Here is a 19,928-nt window from a genome sequence, read left to right as displayed (position 1 = left end):
AGAATATAATTAAGAGGGTCATGAGAAGGAAGGGGGCGAGAGAGAGACGGGAAGGAAACAAAACAGTGAATGGTTTAAGTTATTGGTGCCGGTTAGCCCATGTCAAACGAGCCTAACGTTCACACGTGCGAGTAATGCGTGCAGCCGACACTCTCCTCCATCCTGTCCTTTTGTTTTTTTTTGCCTTGGATTTTGGTGCTCCGGTCGATACCTTTCTCTATCTAGATTCTCTATTCTCTTGTTGGGATTTTTTTTTTTTTAATGTTATCCTTTGCGTATTCGATGTTCTTGTATATCTTCTTCGTGCGTGTGTTACCTTTTCATCTTAGACATTTCTTCTGCTATATTGGATAAGATGTCCTCATAATGTGGATATAGATCGTAATGTTGTCTTAAATGAAAGATATGTGTGATGGTATTATTATCTTTATAATTTTGGATTTTATAAAAAAATAATAGTTGCATGGTGACAATTACTTAGGGCAATAGTTTCTTTCTTTTTTTTGAAAATAATAATAGAAGCACCGTCATGGAATTACCCGGTGCAATAATCAAATTTAAAACCACCTTCCTTCAACTTGGAAAAAAATTCGAGAATAACCACGTTCAAATGTTAGAACACCGAAATACAATCTGATATTCTAATCAAAAAAAAAAAAAATTATCGACTTTATGCTATAATTGTTCCAAATCGTTTGGATCGGTTTAAAATATCATTAATATTTTTGATATGACAGCGAAAAAGAGCGAAGATCGGAGATTTAGTTAATAATGTTGTATATCTCACCTCAAAAATGGCAATTGAGGCTACGTAGCAAATGCTATCATCCAGATTGTTACATTAACTTGCTAGTAGAGCTAGAATTATGGGTGAATTGTAGCAAAACAAATACTAGACAAGGAGTAATTATAGTAATGAACTTGGAAGGCTTGCCCAGAAACATACAACCAAGCACTCTATAAAAGGTGCAGGACTAGGACCGTCTGAGTGTAGTAAATGGCTACGATAGCATGATGATAGAGCAGCATTAGCATGCTACATAAATGTCTCATTTCATGGAATCGATGTAGCCGTCAGGGTTACTCATCCAAAATAAAATGCTCCTCCACCTTTAGTTTGGCTTTCTCTATAAAAATTTGGAATGCTTTACTGGCAAGATAAGTAGCCCAAGAGTCTACCAATCGAGCAGTAATCTTTCCATCCACAATTCATTATTGTGACACATATATTTTACTTCACGAAAGCTACATGGCCAGAGCATGTGAATGATTAATTTCAGTAATAAGAGATGCTGGGAGGTAGGACTTAGGAGTATGACATGATTGGGCTCAATTGTTTGGTGGAGGTAGGTAGAGGTTGGTGAAAGATGCCATTGGACTAGTAACATTGAGAAATTATGTTCGTCTGAGAAGAAGGAAACAAATACGTTCACAAATTAGAAAGCGTGGATGGGAAAATGAGATGGATAAATCGTGAAAAGATGAGATGCAACTTAGATTACTTACAAAAAATAAAGAGTCAGGTCAGGAAAAATAGAAAGGAAGAAAGAGTTTGACGAAGTCTAATGGAAAAGAAATATTCAAACTATTAGCACAATACAATTGAACGAAATAATTTCCAAAGACAGGTAGGTTGGGTGGTTGAATGTTTTAGTCAAATTGCTAGGTCTTTGGAATTCAAAGGAAGAATAAGAGTGGGGGAAAAGAAAGAAGGCGGCTATGTTATTAGACTACCAAGTCTTATCTCGTCCATCTTCACGTGAAAAATGTAGGGAACTTGGATGTGTTTTAGCTTCAATTCATTTGAGCCAAACTATTTTTAGGGTTCAAATTCATTAATTATGCATTGGCCTTAAAATGAGAGTGAGAACACAATCCAATCAAGCTTGCAAGTTGCACCCGACCACCAAACAAGGCTGAAGGATTCAATGAATGGAACAAATATAGCTATAAAATCTAAACCTCAAAAGAAAAGTAAGTTCAAATACAAATCCAAGTCAAGGCTAAAAGGTTGGCTGAGCTTCTTACTCTCTCTTCCTGCACGGCGACGATCATCTCATCTCATCTCAATTGTGCGAATACATTTTTCGGAGAAAACAAGAAGTTAGATTTCAGTAACCTGTCTTGTTAGCTCTTTATCTGTTGTTGGAAAAGAAAAAGAAGAAAAAGATCAAGCCTAAGATCAATTTGGAAAGAGTAAACAGTGAGTAATATAACAGGTAGAGCTGGCCAGCAGCATTAACCACAGAAGAACTGAACTTCCATACTTTCGGAGGCCAACCAACAAAATTTAAGAGCGGTGCAGAGTCAAGTGAAGCCCCCCATACAGCATATTCCAATAGATCAGCTACAACATGCCAGTGCACCACCAAGTTTCCCATCAAGGTTTCATTCATAGTAACTTTCCAGTACAGCTTCCACATATCTTAAAAGTTTTGTATGAACTATGTACCATACAAAGTCCTGCAATTAAATTAGGTTTCTTTGTGGCAGATATATAACCCACATCACAGAAATACAACCAATGAAATGTCTAATCCCACACAAAATTCAAAAACATTCCATCAGGCCAAAATTGTAGCTAGGATAAGGTAGATTCATGTTCAAATCTATAATCTCCATGTGGATGCACCTTCAGCTGAAATCTTTTTAGTCTTTAACAGCCGAGAGTGCAAGCACTCAAAACCAGAAATCCATCAGACCACCTGAGCATTTATTCACCTTAATCTGTAGCCATCTATAGGTCCAATATATTCTATAGTTTAACATTATTCAAATGTTTCTCACCAAAAAAAGAAAGAAAGAAAGAAAGAACGAAAAATTACATGCCTAAAATACAATAGCTTGATGGTATTACTCAGGACCCACCATTTATTGACCCTGAAACTTATTATCAAGCCTATCCATAGGAAGCATAGAGCAGAAGCAGCAGAAACTCACAATCTGCTCTTTTTCACCGGTCCCATCTCCTTGGCCTTTGCCCTCAGCTCATGCTTCTTTACCTTCCCAGTAGAAGTCTTCGGCAGGGGACCGAACACCACGGACTTTGGAACCCAATAAGCCGGCATCTTTGCGCGACAAAACTTCATGATGTCCTCCGCCAATGCTGTCTCATTGGTCTGATCAACACCTTCCTTCAATGTCACAAAGGCGCATGGTGACTCCCCCCACCGCTCATCAGGCCGAGCCACTACTGAAGCTTCCAAAACAGCAGAATGCAAATATAATGCACTCTCCACCTCGAGGCTACTAATATTCTCACCACCTGAGATTATAATGTCCTTTGCTCGGTCCTTCACTTCTATATATCCATCCGGATGCTTCACGCCCAAGTCACCAGAGTGGTACCAACCATTTGCGAAGGCCTCTTCATTTGCTTTTGGATTTTTAAGGTAGCCCTTCATGACTAAATTCCCTCGCATAACAATTTCTCCTAGGGTAGTGCCGTCAGCAGGGACAGGGGCCATGGTCTTTAGGTTAACAACATCAAGGCCTTCCATGCCAATGTAGCGAACACCTTGGCGGGCATGGAGCCGGGCCCGTTCCTCAGGCAGGAGGCGGTCCCATTCAGGCTTCCAAGCGCACACAGTGGATGGGCCATATGTCTCAGATAGGCCATAGGTGTGTGTGATGCGGAAACCAAGGCTGGACATGGCAGCCAGGACTGATGGGGGTGGGGCTGCGCCAGCCGTCATGACATGGACGACGCGGGGGAGGGGGAGGATGGCATCACTTGGAGATGCATTGATGATGGTGTTGAGGACAACTGGGGCAGCACAGAAGTGGGTCACACCATGGTTGGCTATGGCTGAGTAGATGGCCTTGGCTGTCACCTGCAATGCAGGTAGAATGAAACCAACAAAGAAAATATGATGGCTATTGCACAAATGAGCAATCTCTTAGGAAGGTTTCAAATCTCTGAGATCTCAGCAGCCTCAGTGCACAAAAATATTGGTATAAGCCAAGAACATTCTTTTTACACATTTCTGATGAAAGAGCAGAAATATTATATTATTTAATTTAAATTTATAAATGACCAAGTTATCTGGGAATCTAGACAGTCATATGCCAACAATTTTTTTTTTTTTTGAAAAAAAAGAGATACCGCACTTTTAGCAGATTCAGTAAAGGATAGATTCCTTTTTGGGAATATTTAGTAATTCATTATAATGATAAGACAGTAGGACAGAGATTAAAATATCTCAGTTGTCTGTTATATGATATCATCTTATATCAGCCAAGGAAAAAGGATCCAAAAGTATATATTCATATTGGTACGTGGTAGATGTAGATATAAACCAGTACGAGAACCCGTGTCTTTCCAAAAGTATATATTCATATTGCTACGCGGTTTCACTTTTTCCCTCTTCTCTTTGAACAGTGAGAGTTGTGCCTAGAATGATGATGATGCAACAGTTTCATGCTCAGAATCAAAAAATGGAAAAGAAAAATTGCACACATATTACTTTAGGATGGAACATGAGCTAATAGTAAATTCACCAGTTAAAAGGTGAGGAAAAGAAAGGACAAAACCAGAAGATAATACAGACATGCAATGCAGCTGGGAGATGTGAACTTCTCGGTGTAAAAACAGAGAATGGAAGGTGGAATGCAGTAATACCAGCCAGATATTACCATGACCATAACTAGTAAGCTTATCTCCATTGTTGCGATCCACACATTTCTACCAAGTGTTAGATCTGCTTCCAATCCCAACCAATGGATCCATTCTGCAATTAGATATATCCCTTTTTTCCCTTCCACAGCCACCTGATATTATTTCGTTCACATGAATATTGTAAGATGAGAATCCTACCCTGCAATAGAGGATAACAATCCTAGACTTTATTTTTAAGTAATTATTTCTAATCCTATCCTCCTAGTTTTACTATTCATAAACTCCATGTTCTAATCACTGGCTTGCTTCATGTTAATGTCCTCAGAGCCAGTTAATTGACCAAAAACAATACAAATTAAATTTTGTACCTTTTATCTTTGATTGCAAAATTTTCTACTAAATGTTGAGATACTTCGATCACATGACAACCTAAAGCACCACATTCACAGTTTAATTTTACTTGACATAACTTTGCCAAACTCTCAAAGTCTCAATACTTTTGTGATAGATACATGCTAGATGAAAATGTGAGGGTCCCTTGGGCACAGTCTGATTGTTTTTCAACAATATTCAGCCGATTTTAAACTACAGAACAAAGAAAGCAAGTAATCATTCGCAAAATATTCCTTTGCATATGAAATACAGACCTGTTACCAAGGATTTAGTTATAGGGACTACATCTAGTCATCTACCAAGCTGATGTGGTGAGTTACTTATTGGACAAATTACCATTGCTGGATGTTGCAGATCACACGTCACTAATGCTCAAGGTAAAACTTTTTTGACAGGAGGAAATAAACATCAACATACTCACCATCTGATAATATTTCGGTTGTTCAATTCATCCACGCCACACAGCACACTTGGTAAAATAATAAATTTATATTCGAATAAGATTAGTGTAACAATGAAAACAACTTCCTACTTGTAGATAACCGAAGCAAACAAACATCATCCAGGAAGTCAGATCTATCTAATCAAGTGTAATTCTGAATGCTCAATACCGCTTATATCTAAATCTTTGAGGTTTAGATACATCGCACATTTAGACTCATATCTCAATCCACAACCCATCAAACTTCCATTCAGTTATTCTTGGGACCTTTTTACTAAGGCTTTTTAGTTCTTAAACATGACTATCGCAACTAATACTCAAATATGTTGTCTATTAGATGTGCATGGTATAATCTAAACGGGCAGAATCATCTCAAGAACACTGAAGTATGTCCTCTTCATTGCGAAGAGAATATGACCATAACCCATAACTCCTGACTCACCCATAAGGGATTGTGCATATCTTATTTGTTTTGCCCTTCACTGCTATACCAGTCCGTTTTCCACAATATCCTTTTTACTAACCATTTTTTAATTCTTAAACAGGACCACAGTATCTCAATTCTCAACTAATACTCATATATTGTCTCTTAAATGTGCATGGTATAATCTATACGGGCACAATTTTCTCAAGAACAATTAAGTATGTCCTCTTCATTGCAAAGAGAATATGATCATAACCAACAAGTCCTGCCTCGCATATTTTGGATTGTGCATATCTTGCTCATAACAATGAGCTTTTCTTTTCTGCCACTATTTCATCTATTTCAGATGATTGCTCAGGTCGGGAACACGCACAGCCTGTCACCTTTGTATGCATTTCTATCAATAGGGAAATAGTACATTTAGCCATTAACTCAGAAATACTGAACAATGTCCACTTCATAACCAAGATTTCTTGTCTTTTTTATTTGGCTCAAAGAAAGAACAGCAATAACCAACAAATCCTCTCTTACCCATATGAAATTGTTCATATCCTTTTCGTTTCATCCTTCATCATTTGTTTTGCACAGGTCCAGTATGTAAACAGACTCTCTCCTTATTAGGGGTGTTTGGTAAAAACAACAAGACCAATTGAATGGAATATTCATCAATTTATCCTGTTTGGCATTAGTCCAAGCGTGTCAGGCAGAGTGTCATTTAAATATTGTTGTTCATCCAAGGAGAGGAAGAAAGACCAGTCTCAACTTTATGTTAAACAAGTTACTCTCACCAGGGAAAAGAATTGCCACCACAGCAATGAAGTATGCTTGTTACTATACAAAGCAGCTTTATGTATGTATTACCGATATTAAGCAATATCCGTATATGAGTTTCAAGGTCATTTCATTTCCTTGTGGCACCTTTACCAGAAGGTAATCTAGTGTATATGTATTTCGGGAATGCATTTAACAGCAAGTGGTTTTCTGCTTGAATAACAAAATTGATCATCTTACTTAAATTCATCGAACCACGATACAAGCATCTTACGTAACTAATTACCAACAAGATGCAAATACGTAATCTAATAACAACTTTCACCAGTGCAGTGCCAAATGAAACAAAATCTAAATAATAAATAAACCTTAAGGACATACCTGGCGAAGACATATGCTTGTTCCACAGAGAGCAGCCAGTGACCAAGTGAAGCACCAGCCACTGCAATGGAACATGGGCAGAGTCCACAAGTAAATAGCCCCTTCATTCATTCCCCATATCAGAGCATTACTAAAAGCCATAAGATAAGCACCCCTATGATGCAATACCACACCCTTTGGACTGGATGTTGTTCCTGAAGTGTAACCCAAAGCAATGCTCTGCCACTCATCCTTTGGTGGCTTCCAAGCAAACTCAGGGTCACCAGATTCTAGAAACTTCTCATATTCAATAGCACCTTTTCTTACAGCAATTTGAAGAGACTTGGGATCACAGGTTTCATCACCTATAACAATTAAAATTGGAGGCCTGAAGGCCCCTTTCTTTTTCTCTGCTATTATCTTCAAAGATTCCTCAGCCAATGAAAAGAACTCCTGATCCACCATAACAACTTCAGATGAAGAATGATCCAAAAGAAAAGCAATTGCAGGAGCATTAAGCCGAATGTTGACACAGTTCACAACTGCACCAGCCATCGGAACTCCAAAATGAGCTTCATAGATAGCTGGGATATTTGGTGCAATTACAGCTACCTAATAAAATCAAGAAAACAATTTCTTTCAGTTAATTATTGCAGCAGCAACAAAATCAACTTGGAAATCTTGTGTAACATAATGAGTGTCATTTCAAGAATAAATTGTAATCTATACTCTAGATTTTGCAAGTTATATAAAAATAATGACTGCAGCAATACTAAAGAAGAAATGGGTATAAATGTTGGCAATGTTTTAAGAATTGATGCATGTCTTGTATATCAATAAGACAAGCCATTAATGTCATACCAGAGAGGATACAAATGCAGGTAATGGAAAAGTATTCCTACATAAAATGGTAGGCAGAGAAAATGACATCCAGATTTATTTCAGCTATCTGATCTACAACTAGCTCATCTCACTCCCAAACAAAGCTATTACCCTGAACTAGAAGAAAAGAGTCATTACACGAAGAAACTGAAACATCTATGCCAAATTAGGTGATGATGTCTGAACAAGAGCACAATAACATACACCAAATGAATACCTTCCTTTTTGGAATATTTGTATCCGCTCATCAATTTCCAATCTTTTGTCATCATTCCAAACTCTTCCAGCTCATACATATCTAAGAATCCTGGCTCATGCATATTTGGATCATTCCCTAACTTTTCTTTTCCAGGCAACTGTGAGTCAAATGCTCATTGACATACAAGAATCTATTAAGCTTGCCAACTCTCACAGAACAAAACATACTGTGAAACTCACAATAAGCATCCAAGCAGCCTGGATTCCATATTCACGTAGATCAAATTGTCAAACAAACTTCTTGGTCTCGCAAACCATACATCATTGGCAACACCATGTCATATGTTTAAAAAGAAACAGAACTCTCAATTTGCGTAACCCCAGCTTAGTTTTAAGTTTGGAGGCCCCAAAAGCCACTATTGCACTTTCTTTTCCCAGAAGAGTATTTACCTGATCTTGAGAGAGTTGAACCTACTGTTTCCCTCCCTCCCCTGTCTGAAGCTACCTATTTAGAGAGAGAGAGAGAGAGAGAGAGAGAGAGAGAGAGAGAGGGGAGGATCAAATCAGATGATCTAAGTAATCCAAAAGATCATGAGATAAGCTTATCATTTGAACATTTACCTAGAGATATGTCTCCCTTCATTTGAACATTTAACCAGAAAATGCTTCAGGGCGCCCGTTATGCACCCATGAAAACTTATCGTGCCCATGACTGCTGACTTGGCAACTCCATAATCAAACAGCCCATCATGATTGACAACAAATTTGCGAGTCGCACTAATCTCCTCTTGCCACATAACAAGAGAATTGTTTATGTGTGGCATAATGGGAGCCATGTTACTCTATTTTAAGCGCAATCATCAGCCCTGTCCCAGTTTAGTTCTATGAACGTTAAAACAAAAGCGAAAAAGGTTCTTAATAAAAATTATGCATACAATTGAGCATATGATAAGTTAAAACATGGAATATATTTCACAAGACAAGTGACGGTGATGGGATGTTCAACGAATCAATATCATCACATGAAAGGACAGACACAAAGACAAAACCAAGGCCAACTTATGAACCAATCCTTTTTCTTTACTAGGATAATGAAGATTACCAGAAAGCCTGCACAGCAGCAACAGGATGGCCACAAACAAAGTAAGCAACAAAACAAAAGTTAGCATGTGACTGCATACCATCACAACTAACTAAAAGAAATAACATACAGAAATGGAGCATCGCTACAAAATAAGTAAACAAGTCGACTACGGAATTCATGGCTGACGTAAATTTCGCATGCTAATTCCATTGCTGGTTAGTCGTCAAAATGAGTTACTGGAATTGCCAGTCTACCATCCAAATTTTCTTCCTTGGATTAACCAACCATTACAGATTTCAAGGAAATACAATCTTCATTTGTGGTACTAATTCAGAATAATTACGTTATCAAGTCAGTGTCATTAGATTATGCAAGGCAGTATATCATGCATGACTTTTCTACATATAAGTGTTTAATTTGTTTTGGAGTTAACCAAAGATAAGTTTGCCTGATTCATGAATTTTCCCTCTCAATCATTTTTATAACTTTCAGCTTTGGCCTTCTGCTTCTACCAACCGAATACCAGCTAAAAAATCTTGACTTGAAAAATCTGGGACTTTTAATTAAGAAAAGGGATAATATCGTGATTTTGAAATTTGGAAAATTCAAGCAGCAGCCTATATTATAACTTCTTGGTTTGAACAAGATTCCCAATCATATTGGTTTCAAAAAATAAATCAATGGAAATGCACAAGCTTGCGTTCACTTTTTTATACCCATTTTTCCTTCTATCTTATGGATATCATTTTTTGGTAACTTTATGAGTCCACAAAGTTATTACTATGTTGTGATCATTCCTTACCAATGATTAATCGGCCCGGTGAATAAAAGGATCATGACCTTTTAAAAATACGATTCATAAAAATAGAAATTTCACAAGTAAGCTATCCTTTTAAAATAAATGCCGCCCCCCAACCCCTTGACCATTTCTATCCAAAACAAGAAAGTTCTTGACTTCCACGGAGCCCCTCTTCAAAAAAAAAAGGGGTTAATATTTGGACGAATTCTCTAACTGAGATCTTTTGTATATATCGAAAATTAATAGAAAAAATTTCTTTTCTAGCTGACCTTTTCGAATAAAATAAAGCAAACCAAGGAAGTTAAATATTTCCACTTGCTTTTTGTTTTAGGCAAGCCTAATAATCTCCTTCAATATGAATCTTCCGATTTACCCTTAATAATTTTCCGATCCAAAAATGAAACCAGGAAAAATCTTAGCAATATTACACAAACAACAAAATACAATCTCTACTATACTAAAAACATAAAAATAAAATAAAATCCATACAAAAAGTAAAATGAAACATAACTCAATGAAATTTAATATCTAGGATAATGCATCATAAACCATAACTGCAACAGACTTGGCGTTAAAAAATAAAAAATCCCAGATTTTTCGATATTTTAATAATTGCGTCAAACTTTCAACACCATCTCGAAAATTCTTTTTTGGTCGCGGTCAAAACAAGTGGAAAAATAAAAAATGAATACAAACATATAAATAAATGAATGAATAACGACGAGTCTCCAGGAAAGAAGGGGAAATGAGAGAGAGGGGGAGGGTGTGGGAGAGATACTGTGCTGCCGGGGCCGATCGAATGGCCGGCGAGGGCGGAGGCGAGGCGGCGACACCGGCGGTAGGTGTCTGCCCAGGTGTAACGGGCCGGGCCGTGGACCACCGCAAGCCGGTCCGGGTGGACCGTCGCGGCCCGCTCCAGGAACCACAGCGGGGTCAGCGCCGTGTAGTTGGCCGGATTCTTCGGCAGCTCGTCTATATCCCTCTCCGGCCCGGCCGCCATTTCCCACCACCACGAGAAGAGAGAGAGAGAGAGAGAGAGATAAAGACAGAGACACTGCTTGGCACCGAATGGAAGGATACGTTTGAGCTCGGCGAAGCGGGTATTTATAGCGAGGTCAGTGAGCAAAACGACATGCTCTCGCCTCTGTACCGGCTTCGCCGTTACGACCGGAGCACCCGATATATCTCCAGATGCTGTTGGCGAACAGCGGACAGCCGTTTCCACAAATCATCTACTGGAACGATTTATAATTATCCACGTTTCAGTGAAATACTGCACGAATTACCTGTTAGCACTTTGTGAATCCTGGCTGGAGATGGGATCGAATCACATATTAATACCATCGTCGTATCCCGTGAGTGACTCTGTTCCAGTTAAGTAGGCGACGCGAGTGTTAATTGCTTACCTATCCTATTGCAGCGTTGAAGTTTTGGTGGACTCGATAATTGGACCTTTAAAGGAACCTAAGACTTTGAGTTTTTTCTCTGGGTCCCACTTCCTGTGGTGGACTCGTAATGGGTCTGGTGCGGGGGGGTTTCATGGTGTACACGCTATAATGATGGTCCTTGGAGGGTTTAATGGTAATTATATGGGTTGTGTCTTGTTACCAGGTAAGTGGTGCGTTAGTCTTTGTGCAGGGAATTTAGATAAGATATGACGCGTGCCGTTCACCGAGTGTCCTGAGTTTATCCGAACGTATTAATAGTGGTCTGGGATCCGAGCACGCTGCACCCTATCCAAAAAAAAGGGTCCCAAGGGTTCTGAATTTGGTTCGGGTCACGGACCAATTTGGGTCCGGTCCAATTCTTTTCAGCAGTCTTTTGATTTGCACGGAAATACAGTAAGGATATATTAAAATTGAATCATATTTGAAATGGATTATAATGTAAATTAGACTTGCCATATTTTACGATGCACTTGGTTTGTGGCTAGAATTAGAATCGAAACTGAAATAAAATTTGAATACTAGGCAAATGTTGGAATTAAATTTTGAGAGATTAGAGTATTTTCATTTTTCTCTGGCATTCAACCAAACGGTTGGAATGGAAGTCATGCATTTCTATTTCTATTCTAATGCCCCACTCCTTTTAACGAAACATACCACAAATGTAATAGGAGAGGAATGGTGGGTTCATTAGAACTGGTGTGATCTGTAAATAGTTAGACAAATCATGATGTGTATCATACGAGCATGGCAATGGTAACATTTTCTATTTCAAGTAGCTTGTAATTGAGTCGAATCAAGTTATATGAACAAAATATGAAGTATCCTAATGTTACGCATGCTAATTTAGGTTTGGAGCCAATGCGGAAAAGGCGAGCTTGCGACCCTAGATTTCTGGTATCAAAAGGTTGGTCGACTCAAACCAAAGGCACACTATTTGTGATGCAATGCATATTCGGGGGAGGTATACGAATGCTAGAATATTCTAGAGGAGGTCGACAAAAGCGTATCTGCCAGCTTGAGAGGCCCACAGCGAAGGGAAGAGAGGAGAAAGAGAATTTGAACTTGTATTATAATATGTCAAGCCAAAAACAGAGGTTAAGCTATATGCTTTTCAAGATGGCGAAAAAAATTACACACACACACACACACACACACACAGAGAGAGAGAGAGAAGGTTAGGTGCAGGCTAAGGCTGCAGCCCACATGACAGTACTCAGAATCTATCCTGTTGCTTTTCCTTGTGGCATGGGAAAAAGATAGAGAAGGAGAGAGTGGAACTGTGGAAGGCACCATCTTTGCATGTGACGTCCTTATAGAAGATTTGGGCTTCTATTTTTTAATTTAAAATTTTGTAGAAATTTTGCCACCTCTCTCTAAATTTTTCTTTCGGCATTTCTTCCTTGATATTCGTTATTTTTTAGTGTTTGTTCTCGATCTTAGACTAGTGCGGTCAATCTACTCTGGGTAATATGTTGTTTTATATGATATTAAGGTTATAGGCTTGGAGATTTGTTGTTCATCATTCATAACTTGACATAATTAAAGAGCTTTCAATAATTTATAATGTAGCAGTGCAAACTTGTGGACTCTTGCTTAGTGACTCAAAAGATGAATCATCATGGCTAAAGCTAATACTATATCTAGCATTGGGATTAAAAAATTGAATAACACCAGTTTTGCAAATTGGAAGGTATGCATCAATTTTTATTTGATTGGGCAAGATTTATGAGAGATTATGGACTGAATAAGATCAGTGCTCTCAAACAAGGTAATCTTACGATCTCTTACTATTTTCTTAAAGAAAAAAAAATTATTTGATGATCTTGGTATGCTTGATCCAAATTTTTGTTATGATGAAAATAAACGGTGTAGATTGTTGCTTCATGGTTTGAATAAAGAGTATAGTGCTTATATATTGCTATTTCTAGATGGGTTAAACAACAACCTATATTAGTAGAGTTAGAAAATGTACTTCTTAACCAAGAAGTACTTAATACTTAGATGCATGATTTAGCTATATTATCTTAAAAGGATAATATCTTATTTTCTAGTGGTAACAATAAAAAAGTAGAATAGTAAATTTAAAAATTTAGAAAAAATGCTAGTTAGAAAATCTGAGAAGGACAAGAAACTAATCACAAAAAAAAAATATAAATTCAAGGAGAATTGCCATAGATTTGAAAATTTTAGCCACAAATTTCAAGTTCGCATTATGAAGCTTAAACAATCTAATGTTGCATCCTCTATATTCGAGCACGAGGGCATGCATATGTTTCAACTTCTTCTCATGTATCAGACATTGATTGCGCTTATAATTGGATTATTGATTGTGGGTGTTCTAATGTCATAGAAAGATATTTGATTCTCTATATGACAATACTAGTTCCGATGCTATTGGTAGTACCGATGATTCACTTTATCCTTTCAAGAGAATTGGCAATTGATCTCTCTGTCATCTATTGGTCCTTCTATTTTTAAGAATAACATTATGTACCTAGCATGAAGAAAAAATTGACTTCTATTCATAAATCACAAAAAAATGGTACTATTTTATTTGGACCTAATACCGTGAAGATTTATGCTAATGTTAAAGCTTCTCGAAAACTTATTATACAAAGCAAAAAAAATGAATAAGCTTTATGTTATGTCTGTTGGTAATTTTTATGTTGATAACATATTTATGGTATGCTAGATTGGCTCATATAAATTATGACGAACTTTAAGATATGCATACCTGGGGATTGGTTAATAGACTTCCTAAGATAAAGGTGAATACAAGGACTGGTATGAAAAGTGCGCAAGCTACCTTTTAAAAAAAGCCAAAGAAGATCTTCTTGGACACTATAGTTGATGCATTTAGATCTCACTAAGAAAATAACTACTCCATCTTTTATTGGTTCGAGGTATGCACTTACTTTTATTGATGATTTCTCTAGATATACCTGAATTTATTTTATTAAAAAAATCAAAAGTATTTGAGAAATTTTATCATTTTTGAAGTTTGGTTGCAAATCTCTTTAAATTAAAAATCGGCTGCTTAAGAATCGATAGTGGTGGTGAATATGTTTAAAAGGAATTCTCTAACTATTTAATTAGTTGTGATATACGTAGGCAGTTTACTTGTTCATATATTCTTGAACAGAATAGTGTGGTAGAGAAAAAAATGGACATCTATTTGAGACTATTCGCAATATAATTCATGCAAAGAATGTGAGGCATGAATTTTGGATAAATTGCATGCAGACCGTAGTATATATTCTTAATAGGGCACATTTGGATGTGTTTGTTTTGGGCATGATTATGATGCATTCTCTAGTAAGCTAGATAAGAAGTTTGTCAAATGCATTTTTCTTGGTTATGATAAGGCTAGAAAAGGTTGGAGATGAATTAATTCTGAGATAATGAAGAATTACATCTCCAAACATATTTTTGATGAGAGCTCTTCTTGGTGGTCTTCTAATAGGTCTCATTTCCCTATTAATGATTTTAGATCAACTGCTGATGAGGACCGTGCATCTAATAAGGATGTTTCTGCCACAAAAACCGGGGAACCTTTTTTCTCTTCTCCGGCTCAATCTTTTTTAGCTCAACAGCTAGAGCCTTATTCATCTTTGCCTACTTTACATACTCATAAAAGTCCATAGAAAATTGATATATACATTAATATATTCTAAAGAAAAAACTAAATAGTTAGAGAAGAAGAAGATATTAAGTTACTTAAAGAAAATACCTTGTAGGGAAGCAAGAGGAAGATGAAACTAGTTGATAGATATGGAGATTGAAATTATTCTTCTATGACTTATTGCTATGTTCCTATTATTGGTGATGAGTTAGAACCTATTTCATATGAAGAGGCCAAGGGCCTTGGTATGTAAGAGGATGTTATGAAAAAAAAGATTTTGACTCTCAAGAAGAAGGAGACATGGGATTGGCTTCTTTGCCTGGTGGGCGAGCGGGTGGGCTGCACTGGTGCGCGGGAAACCATCGGCGGGACCGCGAGGCTTTTTCGGCGGGCTAACTGTACGGATTCAGCCCCCTTCGTGCGCAGCCTTTTCCGGCTCTTTCTGTCGGAATCTCTCTCTGTAGGTGGGGCCACGTCCGAACTCTTCTTTCCTCCCGCCCCCCCTCCCCCCCTCGGTCGTTGCGATTTCCCTTCTCTCCCTCCCAATATAGGGTTTAGGATTCGGTCCCGAGCGGAGATCCATGGATTCCAGACAGCAGCAGGTACGGATTTCGAGAGGATTCTGTGTCAAGAGTTTCGAGATTTGGGGTTTATTGGTCGGTTCTACATTAATTTTGGGTTTTAGGGTATCGTGTGTTTGCTACGGCTTTTGGGTCGATACGTGGAGATTGTTAGCCTCTTCTAGCCCGTTCCCGTGTTATTCTTTAGGCTGTCATGGTGCGAAAAGCCGTTGTTTTACGTCATGGGGTTCTGTTATAGAACTCTTATTAGCTTATAATCAGTGATATTGTGCTCCTTTTAGTTAGTAAAGAATTACTGATATATTGGAACTTCGTTCTTCAAAGGCGTTTTTGATGTTAAATTATATTGTGTCGCTCTTTTCATGTTTTCTTGTTGTCCATTTGCATAATTCTTCCAACTTGCAAGAGTGATTTTAATTGCGGACATCCGCATTACTTGGCTGACTTGTGCTGGTTCTGATGATTTTTGTGCTCTGTGAACAGATTTGCATGGAGAGAAGTTAATGGAAGATGCCGCAAGACGGTGGTTTCGGCCTAATGAAGTCCATGCAAATGCTATCTAACTGCACGCGCTTTAAAGTCCAGCCCCAACCTGTTGATAATCCAATGAGTACAATCCTTGCACTTTTGCACAGAAAATGTTGTATGCATGTCCAAAGGTTTTATTTTTAGCAAGGCCCGTAGTCTCGGTTTCTTTTTTTCTGGCCGAGTCTCGTTATAAATTACAAAACCCACACTCAACCTGGTTTTTAATGAGTCCAAATTTTGACCCTATCCTGATTCGTGGCTTGGATCAGGTCCAATCGAGTTAGGACTAGATTGGTTTACAAGGCGACCTGAGCCATTTGCAAACTTAGCTATAAACATTTAATATTATACGATGATTAATAAGGATAATGATGGAATAGTATCTAGAGTTTGGGAAGGTCTTGACTATGTTTGTTTACATTTATCTTTGTAACAGTTATTACTGAACTTTAGACAAACCAGACATGGATGTTTGCTCCCATGATGAAAAGAAAGGAACTTGTCAAATTAAGGTATCTAGAGTGCTCACCATAATTTTTTTGAACTAAGCATAAATCCATGTTTGAAATAAATTGTGTTGTAAAATGCATAGGATTTCTTCCATATCATTTCCAAACTCAATACATCTTTCTATCCAATTTGTTTTGATAGGGTCTCACTTAATGGGGCTTAACAAACATATTTAAACTGAGAGAGAGAGAGTGGGGAGGGAGATCCACTAGCCATTACAATTTTCGAGGCTTAGAATCCTTAGATAATTGGAGATGAACCATCTAAGGGTTGAACCAATAACCTTTGCTTGCTAAGCAAAGGGGTGGCATCATTGGAAAGAGCCACAATTCACACACTTGAGGGTGGGTTAAGTGTGATAGGTCCACTTGAATTGCTGAAAACTAAAATTTCACCAGTCAACATGCCTAATTTTCATTCAAATGGGTTCTTCCAGTAAGAATTATAATGTGTTCAAGTGCATCACATGGGTCTTTTGCTAATACAACAAGCTACATCATCCTGAATATAGCCATGGTCTTGGTCTAGGAATCTCTCTGAACATGCTCATGCTTGTGCATGTAATCATACGTTGAAATTGGGTCTGGCCCACATAGTGGTTTGGGCATGCCGAACCTTATTGGAGACTAAAGAGCAACCAAAATACTTGACCTAGTCTTATTATTAGAAGAGTTTTTTAATACTTATTTGGAGCAATCTAAGATGCAAAGGAATACTTATATAATAACATATACAGTGGTAAAAGTGCAAGCAAAGTTAGATTCTTGGGCCACAATTATGTCTGCTCCTGTTGGTCCCTTTTTTAGATGGGAGGGGCCTCGGCTGGACAAATGCAAGAGCGTGCCACTAGTTCAAATCAGAAAGGATAGAGAAGTAGTGGTTTCTACTGTCTTGAACTTTTAAGGAATTTGACTACTGAAATATTGTTCACTCAGAGAAGGGCGATAACTAATTAAGAAGTCCTCCTCTAAGGTATATAATCTATTACTTGGAAGTTGCTACTAGGATAGGTGTTTCTATTCAGTTTTGACACTTATTCTTGCTAGTTTGTGGTAGATTGGCTATTATTGATATATATGAGAGTTACCATTCTTTTACCTACTCCTATATTATGGATATATAGTGCTACTATTCTTTCTATATTTTAGGGAGTGGTAGCTGCTAGACAACCACTTCTCTTGAGTTCCACTCCATTAAATGTCTTGATTTAGGCTCACCCTCTCAACCTGCATCCAAATACTCGGCCTGCAACTCTAGTAGTCAACCTTACATCAATATTGTTGCATGTGAATGAATGCAAACTTGTATCCTGAAACCTGAATCAAGAAGTTTATGTTTTGATATTGAAGGGAACTTGGAAGCCAGTGTATGAATTTATTTGGTAATTCATTTGCACGCTGCTATAAATGTCAAATAAACTTATAGAAATCTAGGAATAGTGGGCAACACTGTTTCAAGCTCAAACATTTGGCAGCTGAACTTTGTTTCTTGGTTCCTTCTTGTCAGATATCATCGGGTAGCTACTATTAATCTTTTCCTGATTTGCCTTACTGATTTCCTGGAAAGATTTAGGGGGATTTCGATGCCAATGTCCTGCTATTATTCCTCCTCTCCAAGTCCTCTCTTATTCACGAGTTTGTATGGCTTATTGCTAGCTGCTGATATCTTTGTATGAAAGAAATTTTTGGACATTCGAGGCATTTATTACTCTGTTCGGCTTATTTACCGTCTGCCACTTATACTCTCCTTAGCCCATCGAGCAATTCTGTAGAGAATTTGACATGACCAAACCCTTATGGCTTCAGAAGAGTTCTCTTGGAAGAAATTTCTTTCAGGCGCATGAGTTTTCTTCCATATCCATCAACTACTGAAATCAAGTTTGCTAAAAAGGATAAAAAAAAAAAGCACAAGAACTTGGAATTAAGATTAGATTCCGGTTGATCTGCTGAGGTTCTCCATGCGTTCAGATTTGCTCCATTGTACAGTGAGAAAATACAATGCAATTTAGCCCATGCGGCAGGACATAATAGATATATCACCTGCATAGTTTGTACCTTCATTGTTACTATTTTACCAATATGGATGTCATTTAATTGTAATATAGCACCTGCACAGAAATTATCAACTAATAGGCTTATCTCAAGCCGCAAACACTGACTCCTAATTTTTATAGCTTAGAAAGGTCGTGATATGAGCATCGAAACAGGCATAATAAGCAGAGACCATTTCTTTGCTCTATACATCGCTCAAAGTACTCTCAGAACAGGTATATTTCTTCATTCTACGTACATAACCCTATGAACCATATAAACGTGGCTAACGGGCCGGGTCAACTCGGTGGTGCCTTCAGAACAACCAGTGAGACACCTTCCTCACCAAGGCCTTCTCCTCTATGGTACGTAGACTTGGCTTCCACCCCTTGGTTGAAAACTGGCTGCTGATCAGAAACTCCGGCTCGGCCCCGAAGACCTCCGGCGACCATTCGGCCCCTCCAACGTTCTCCTCTCTCTCCATCAATTGGTCATCATCGTTTCCCTCGGCCATCTCATCCTTTTCTTTCGCAGCAACACCTGCCATGCAAATGCCAAGAACTAAGCTAAGGCTCTTAGCCAAAGATGGCGGAGATCGTGACCGCAGCACCGATCGAGCCAGCGACAGGATCCTTCGGGCCTCGTCGGCCGGCAGCCTCCCGCGTGTCATGGGGAGCATGAGGTAGGCCTTATCGGGGTCCAGCGTGTGGTCGGCCGGCAACGGTGCCATCCTGGTGGCGCCGGCAGAGAGCGACTGCATGTCAACCACAAACTGCCTCGGGTGCTCGAGCATGAGCTCCGCCACAGAGATCGGGCGATCGAACTCCTGGACCGTGCCGTCGGAGAGCACGACCTTCCCGCCACCGCCGCCACCGCCGCCGCCGCCGCCGCCGCCATCCGGTGCCTGGCAGGAAACGAAGTTTCCCATGGGAGGACGAGCGGAAGGTAAGCCAAGGTGGTGCAATCGAGGGGGCAAGGGGGAATATGAGGAGGGAGCGGTGGTTAGGAGCGTGCGGGCACCGCCGGGTGTTCAAATTTGAAGTGATCAAGGATGTGCGTTGAACGAGCGTGTGGGTTTAGTCTAGGTATGCCGACCACTCAACGAACACTGAATTCATCCAATTAGATGCTGCCAAGTTGTGGTCTTTTTTTTACGTGGCAGCTTCTTGTTGAATGAATTGGCTGCTGGGTCCGTGACTCACAGCCTGAACCGCTGCCTTTTTTTTTTTTTTTTTTTT

General features: G+C 38.7%; 2 protein-coding genes across 3 annotated transcripts; both read right to left on the bottom strand.

Moving 5' to 3' along the window:
• Nucleotides 1–2,712: 2,712 nt before the first annotated feature.
• LOC103700954 (acetate--CoA ligase CCL3-like) lies at nucleotides 2,713–11,321 on the bottom strand. 2 transcript variants are annotated; one of them, XM_008782856.4, is made up of 3 exons: nucleotides 10,750–11,321; nucleotides 7,030–7,620; nucleotides 2,713–3,833 (listed from the first exon to the last, which is right to left on the bottom strand). In XM_008782856.4, the coding sequence occupies exons 1-3, from the start codon at nucleotides 10,969–10,971 to the stop codon at nucleotides 2,937–2,939; spliced, it is 1,710 nt and encodes a 569-aa protein (XP_008781078.3). In that variant the 5' UTR covers nucleotides 10,972–11,321; the 3' UTR covers nucleotides 2,713–2,936. The 2 variants fall into 2 exon arrangements, with proteins under 2 accessions (XP_008781078.3, XP_088558797.1); XM_088702671.1 differs by lacking the exon at nucleotides 10,750–11,321 and adding an exon at nucleotides 8,710–9,080 and having other exon boundaries at nucleotides 7,030–8,593.
• Nucleotides 11,322–18,778: 7,457 nt separating this feature from the next.
• LOC103701130 (uncharacterized) lies at nucleotides 18,779–19,928 on the bottom strand. Its single transcript, XM_008783104.6, has one exon. The coding sequence runs from the start codon at nucleotides 19,616–19,618 to the stop codon at nucleotides 19,007–19,009; it is 612 nt and encodes a 203-aa protein (XP_008781326.4). The 5' UTR covers nucleotides 19,619–19,928; the 3' UTR covers nucleotides 18,779–19,006.

Source organism: Phoenix dactylifera, chromosome 8 (assembly GCF_051530095.1).
Source record: "Phoenix dactylifera cultivar Ajwa chromosome 8, Ajwa_hap1_PhDact_Kaust_v1.1, whole genome shotgun sequence".
In the NCBI taxonomy this organism is placed as follows: Eukaryota; Viridiplantae; Streptophyta; class Magnoliopsida; order Arecales; family Arecaceae; genus Phoenix; species Phoenix dactylifera.
The sequence above is the reverse complement of the archived record's forward strand: the minus strand, read 5'-3'. Positions and strand labels throughout refer to the sequence as shown.

Coding starts and splice junctions, on each gene's coding strand:
- LOC103701130 (XM_008783104.6), bottom strand. CDS start 19,618: ATGGGAAACTTCGTTTCCTGCCAGGCACCGGATGGCGGCGGCGGCGGC.
- LOC103700954 (XM_008782856.4), bottom strand. CDS start 10,971: ATGGCGGCCGGGCCGGAGAGGGATATAGACGAGCTGCCGAAGAATCCG. Junction 7,621..10,749: donor CGATCGGCCCCGGCAGCACA/GTATCTCTCCCA, acceptor TGATTTTATTAG/GTAGCTGTAATTGCACCAAA. Junction 3,834..7,029: donor CAAGCATATGTCTTCGCCAG/GTATGTCCTTAA, acceptor CCTGCATTGCAG/GTGACAGCCAAGGCCATCTA.